The 7,643-nt window shown below is 33.7% G+C and overlaps 1 protein-coding gene across 1 annotated transcript in view; it reads left to right on the top strand.

The window, feature by feature from the left end:
* Positions 1-720: 720 nt before the first annotated feature.
* Positions 721-7,643, top strand: part of LOC120272201 ((3S,6E)-nerolidol synthase 1-like) — a 13,827-nt gene continuing 6,904 nt past the window's right edge. The window contains exon 1 of the mRNA XM_039278962.1: positions 721-894. Within this exon, the coding sequence (XP_039134896.1) occupies positions 721-894 (174 nt within the window). The remainder of the gene's footprint in view (positions 895-7,643) is intronic.

Raw genomic sequence — 7,643 nt, 5'->3', positions numbered from 1 at the left:
GTAGATTCGAGATAGATTCTCAGAAGAGAAAGGAAGAGCAGAGGGTTTAGCAAGTTTACAACCCGACATGGATGTGAGGGAAGAAAAGAAATGTAACCAAGATTACCCGAATCGCCGTGAGTTTCGAGCAAGAACTAGACAAATGACCAAGGCGACTACGCCAACGATCAAGAGAACATACAGAGGCGACAATATCGTAAGATGGAGGAGTGGGAAGATGAAGAGAGTCTAAGTGATAGAGGCCGCCAACTCTACGCCTCTCGATCCCAATCCTTCCGCTTGTGAAGATGGTCCCGCACTTGTACAAGTAGAAGAAAAAGGTAACTCGTGAGACCATGACTAGCTGAGTCGACTCAATGTAAAAGAAGGTTAAGAGCTAGGCCAGTGGACATAATGTAACGCTAGGAATGTTAAATGAAGTGGACTCGAAGATGACCACACCGCGGTGATGTGATGAAGACTTCTATCGCAGCAGCGAACACTCGGAAAAAGAGTAGGAGGTTTAGTAATTGAGACTAGGTAGAGGTATCGTTAGCACATATGATGAGTGGCACCTGAATCCAAAAATCCGTGAAGAGGAAGACATACCAGAGGGCAAATGACATATAGCAGAGGAAACACCGGAGGCAGAGAGCGACCGCATGGTACATGAACTCCGTTTCAGTGAGTCGAGCAACCCGAGAAAGAAGATCAACAGAGAGGTGAGAATCCGAGACCGAGATGCGGGCGCGAAAGAGGGGAGGAAGCGTGAGATCGAGGTACCGTGACGAGGTTGTGATGACCGCTGTCGTTGTCGCTGTCGAAGCTTCAAACATCGATTCTTCATGCGACTGTGACGCTTGCAATAATGCATGTATAATCAAGACCGAGATGAGTTCGATGAAGCGTGAGCCGGTAACCCGTGAGGAACGAGTGTGCTCGAGTGAACGCGGAGAGGTCACGCGAAGAATCGCGGTTCGGAGGGATAAGCCGTGGAGATAATGTGTCGAGACGAGTTTCTTTAGCAATAACATCGCGAATGACATCGCCAAAGTGATGGAAGAGGGTCTCGATCGAGCGCTGATCGCGAATACTTCAAAATCGTGACGAAGACGCATCGAATTAGGGTACGCTGTGTTAGGCGAGACTGAAAAGTAGTTTTACAACATGTACATGTCGTATAAGTAGATCCTTCTAAAGAATCAAGTTGTCGCCATAAGGATCGCAGGTCACTGACATACTCCCTGACGGAACGCTCACGCGTTGTCATGCGTGAGTAAGATCTCGTAGAAATGACATACCGTCGAAAGCTGTAGCTAGAATGCTCAAACATACGCTTTCAGTGTTCCCACATCGTACGAAAAAAGCGGAAGACGTCCATTTTCCATACTGAATATCAATTTTACAAGACCGACAGATGATAGTCATGAGTACGGTGATCACTAAGTGTCCACGATGCATCGGTGTAGACTGGCTGGGAGAGTAATCGCACGACATGGCTAAACAAATCCATACCAGTAAGGCAATGCGAACGGTAGTAAACCATTCTTTGTAGTTGGATACCTATTTAATTTAATATCAATTGGAGCTAGAAAATGTGGAGAGGATGATGCCATTTGTTTTAAAATAAATAAGAAAGGAAATATTAAAAGGAAAAAGCAAGTAGTCTGGAGGGAGGGAGAGAAAGAGAGAGAAAAAGAGAATGTTTGAACAACTCGGGTATTGAGCTGGCGTTTTTTGTTTTAATAATATATGTATTTTATATATATATATATATATAGGATAAGTATAGATATATTATAATATATATAGATATATTTTAATATAGATACTATGGGTATATAGATATAGATATAGGATAAGTATAGATATATTATAATATATATAATATGGGTACTGGGAAAACGAATAAGGATGGGAAACAAACGAATGGGATAATGCCAAATGCGTTGGAACTTGAGTGAGTGAAAAGGTGCGCCGGTCGGGAGTCAAGGAAAAGTTGATGTAGATGGCTTCATCCAGGCGGGAAGAATAATTGAATGTGTGGACTGTAGAGCTCGGCGGTTGCTGGTGGAAGATGTAGGTGATGGCAATGGAAGGCTTTGGAGCTTGTTGGCAACGAAATGACGAGGCAAGCACTGGCCGGTGGCAACAGCGAAACTCGTATGGGTGTGGGATCGCGACTATAGTAGACACGGCGACGACGAGCACAAGTTTTCAGTTTAGAAAAAGGGTAGTGCTTCAAGTAGACCGGACTTTCAAGGCTCGTCGGAGGACAGACAAAACTCGGTGACGAGTTAATAAGGCTTTCAAGGCTCGTCGGAGGACAGAGAAAACTCGGTGACGAGTTAACAGGGCTTTCAAGGCTCGTCGGAGGACGGACAAAATTCGGTGACGAGCAAACAAAGTGGCTTACAGAACTCCAGTAACACAAGAACTAAACAAACGACGAACCAAACAAGCAACTTCGTCGTCAAAAACTGAACGGAGCAAAATTTCGACAAGATCGACAGGCGTCTGATACCATGATATACAAAATATGAGAGAAAGAATGAATTGTATGTTCATTATACTGAAACTAACCCATATAAATACAAGAATGATGTATACAGGAGCATGTATACTTAACAATATATACGTATAAGTATACAGTATATATACAAGTAATATTATTACTCTAACAAAGGGTGTTAGTTAAGTTGGAAACATAAATGAAGAAAAATAAACAAAACATTTTTGATGCATTTGTTTACAGCTCCATTTTTTTATCCCATAGTTTATGGTAGAATTATAATTTAAAGTACTCATATTTTTTAGGTTAAGAAATAGTTCACAATTCAAAATGCCAATAAAATAGTTGCATGGGGATGGCACCATAAAACAAGGAATTTTTACTTGATTTTAATTGACAAGCTATCACCCATATTCATGATATGAATAAAAAAAAAAAAAAGTTTCTTTTTTCTAAATGCTCTTTATTTTTTCTTCATCAAACCCAAAATATTATTTATGTAATAATTTTAGTTTACTTAATATAATTATTATTGTTATTTTTGCAATAGTCAAGTAGTAAAATATTTATCTTCTATGTGAGAGAACGAGAAATTAAAGATTTTACTCCCTCAAATGATCAGTTGGGATAAAATAATAAAAAATATGTGAGAGTAGTGATTTTCTACATTAACATATATATATATATATATATATATATATATATAATTGTGATTATATAAGGTGTAGTAATTTTAGAAAAAACAATTTTTTTTAAATATTGTTTGCCTTAGTTCCATTGCTAGCTCTGGAAGTTTCAAATTTTACCAATTGAATTATATATATATATAGTTTTAAGAAATTTTTAAGTAATTAATTTTACTATTTTTTGTTCTAATTAATATATGTCGGTTGATAAGAGACCAAAATATTAATGGCTGCCAATAGTTTGATGACTAAATGGACAATTATGATTCATGTCGCAACAAAAGAACGAAAGCATCTGCAAGTAAATGAAACTATAAAATTCAAATTAACATAATGAATATTTATTAAAAAAAAAATGAAAAAATCATGGGCCATAGGTCCATAAATGGCCCATAAATGAAGGAGAATATATATATATATATACATACATATATACTCGTCAATGCAAAACTTGCATTTATATATTGCTACTTCGAAATATAAAATTTTCATAGTAATATTATCATTAACTAATATATAAATGTTATTTTCAACTAAGAATAAATTTTCCAACACTAAATATAAATATTCATTAAAATACCAAACATATTCCAACACTAAAATGCCAAATATATTTAGACAATATTCAAACTTCCATGAAAAATAGCATTAATTTATAACAATAGCACTAGGACAATATTCATCTAAACTTTCATGAATGTAGGAATATTTAAAATTATAGTACTCTAGAATCAAGACATGCATGCATGCATCTATCTTCCAAAGCTGAGACATAAAATCCTTCATGGGAATTCTTTGGGTACATTTAACCTTAAACTTTACCCTTTCTACTTTATTTTAATTTGCATGCTCTTGTTCTTCTCCATTGGATCAATCGCTAACTTATTTGAATAAAGAATTTAATTAATTACTTATTTATATAAAATTTAACAATACTAACGACATATTGTTATTCTTTTAGAAAAAGTGATAAATGCTGCTTATTTGATCTAGTGATCTCTACCTATAATTGTTTTTATATATTATTTATATCTTGTGATAAATTAATTTCCCTCTACAACCCTCGTACTATATCTTCATAAAAAAATAGAATTTATTTTTACTTACATTATTAGAAAAAATCCAATTAACTCATATGTTAAAAATAATAATAATAATAATACATAATAACAATAATAATAATAATAATATTATTATTATTATTATTATTATGTTATTGATTATTATTAGTAGTAATAGTAGCATTAGTAATAATAGATATTTCACAAACTTAAATTTTTAAAATATATAAATTTTATAACAACTTAAACATATTTGTTTTCTGTCTTTTGAATATAATTTTTAAATTTTTACGAGCACCCTCACAGTATATAGCCGTTATATATATAAATTTATAAGAGGAAGAAATTTTTTTTAGTAACATTATATTTTTAAATATTATGTTATTTATAAAATCAATGGGAAGTATGGTTCCGGTGGGGGTGTGATGTGTTAGTTCACTCAAAAAACTCACTCATGGATTAAACACTCACACACAATCAAAGCAAGATAAAGGAGACAAGCAAATTGGTAACCTGAGTTCGAAGCACAACCTTGCTTACATCTAGGGGCCGGACACTGAGAAACAACCCACTAAAAGAGGTGTAGGGAACAAGGAGTACAACACTCACTCACTTCCTCGACTAAAGAATATCCTCTCAAGATTGCTCGACGCCCACACACTCAACTCTCACCAAAGAGTCTCTCACTTGTTGGCTCCATCCTAAATCTTCGAGCATGATGTCTTATATAAACGCACCAACGTCTCTGAGAGTTACCTCTTTTAGAATTCTCCTCGGCTTCCTAACTCGGACACCTTCCAAAGTTAGATGTCAGCAACACCCGGCTTACAACATGGCGCTACCTCATCGAACACTGAGCCGAAGTTCCCAGCAGATGCATCCCGACTGCGACCTTCAACCTCCGGTTCCTTCGATCCGCTCTTGTAGCGGTTGACTGAGCCCGAGCTCCTCCCTGCACGCTGCTTCCTTCCTCACATCACTTCAAGGTCTCCCTCTCCCGAGGGGACGTGCCCACCAAGGCACACACTGACCATCCCATAGAAGATAGCCAGCCCAAGATCTCCCGATCTTTCCTTTCCAAACTTTAGCCCCAAGTTTGGTCTTCCAAATAATCTTCGTTTGACTCATGGAAATATTGTTACTAAACTTGATCTCATCTTTATCCAAGTTTAGTCTTCAATATCTTCAAACATGATCTTCAATCATCCATGCTTGGATCTCCAAATCTCTAATCATATCACATGCAATCTTCAATCAATATCCTCATATGACTAGTCTCCATGAATAGTTCCTCCCATAGATAGCTCTTGAATCTTCCTTCAATATAAGTAATGCTAAATATGGTCTTGATGATCTCCTTGGTAAAGTCTTTACCTTTATTTAGTTTGGTCTTCAAATAGCTTTTACACACCAAACTAAATCTTTGTGTCTTCAAATAGCTTTCAAATAATCTTCATGATCTCGAACTCTTGCCAGATAATAGAATATTCCTCTCTCAAAATAAATCTTTCTAAAAAGGAGTTCTATCAAAAGATATGAATTATCATCCCGGATTTTCTACCAAGGATAGATAATCATATCTAAAATAAAACTTGCTTTTCTTGAAGAGATCCTATAGTCTCGATGCATCGTCAAAAATAGTTTATCATCACATGGTAGTATTGAGAGGAATATCGCTAAATAAAAATCTTCAACCTTAATCTCCACCTTTAATCTTTATTAAATCTCTTCCTTGATCTCATCATGCACGACTATAAGTCATTATCTTAATCACCTCTTCTTTGATGAGTCACCACACGCCACGTCATCATCCTTTTTCACGTCACCACTTGGGCACATCATATAATGTCAATCCATGTTATCAGACTTAACATATAAATTTTATAACAACTTAAATATATTTGTTTTCTGTCTTTTGAATATAATTTTTAAACTTTTACGAGCACCTTCAGTATATAGCCATTATATATATAAATTTATAAGAGTTAGAAATTTTTTTTAGTAACATTATATTTTTAAATATTATGTTATTTATAAAATCAATGGGAAGTAGGCTTTGATGGCAAGGGAAAGAGTCCAGCTTTTAAAGAAATACGTGGATATATATAGAGAACCCATCATTTAGGGACGTCCTAGATTTCAAATCTAGGGATGTCCATAGAACTGCATCGGATGAAACATCGGCGGCTCTTATCATTATGCAAACGATAGAAACCGCTGTTCTACGAAAAGTAGTTAGTACAGATGATCATGAAGCGGTAAAAAGGTACACAGATGTTTATATAATCAATCAACCATCTGGATGATGATCCACGAGCCTAGATTTAAAAACATCACTAGATTTGAAATCTGGGGACGTCCTGAAATGATGTTTTCTCCATATATATATATATATATGATTTCAAAGATATATACATAAGAAATTTAACACTATTATCAGTGAGGAGAATGGATAAAAACACTTTCTATTATGAATTAAATAAATAAAACTTTTTAGATAATTTTTAAAAATTATGCTAACTACCACTAATTATCACCGTATATACTACTTAAAAAGCCTCAAATCATTAATGTGCGTGTGCATATTTCTTTCCCAAGCCCCATATCTTCTATATGAGGCCAAATCTTCTTAGCTGTCATCACATTATTTCTAAAAGCTTGGGCATATTAGTATCAAGAAAAACCTTCTTCAAGACTATTATTAATAAAGTAATGCCCTTACTCTCATGATATATATATATATATATAATACTTGATCTAATAAGTATATAAAAGTAAGTATGTTTATATTCTAAGTAAAAACAAGATCAAGCCAACAAAAAGTTTTGTACTACTCAGTCTACTCCTGGCTTTTTGCTTCTAAAATATATAGCGTCTGTGGCACATTACCCAAAGTTGATCTCATACTGTTTACTCTCCACAATCTTTTTACCATGGTTAGTGACTGTGAATAATGGTTGATTATATTTAGGGGTTATTTGATTACTAGTAAAATGAAAATCGCAATATAAATAAAAATTACAATGTGACCAAAAATGTTGCATTTAAATTACATTTATTATTGATTAGTTTGATTTAAGTTAAAATTATAATCGTAAGTGGAGTAGCAATTACACGTATACAGTATTAGCACTAAGAATTAAGATTTATCATAAAAATTAATTTAAATAAATAATTAATTATTAAATTTGAAGATATTTAATATAATTTTGATATTTAAAAATTTTTATAATTTAATTTTAAAAACAATTAATTTATTAAATAGTTTTATAATATTTAAAAATTCTAAAATATTTTATCATAAAAATATTTAATAATATAAATATTAAATTATAAAATTATAAACTACTAATATATTTTTTATAATATTTTATGGGAAAAATAAAGCAGCAATACGTAACTACA

The sequence above is a fragment of the Dioscorea cayenensis genome, chromosome 11 (genome assembly GCF_009730915.1).
Source record: "Dioscorea cayenensis subsp. rotundata cultivar TDr96_F1 chromosome 11, TDr96_F1_v2_PseudoChromosome.rev07_lg8_w22 25.fasta, whole genome shotgun sequence".
NCBI lineage: Eukaryota > Viridiplantae > Streptophyta > Magnoliopsida > Dioscoreales > Dioscoreaceae > Dioscorea > Dioscorea cayenensis.
The sequence above is the reverse complement of the archived record's forward strand: the minus strand, read 5'-3'. Positions and strand labels throughout refer to the sequence as shown.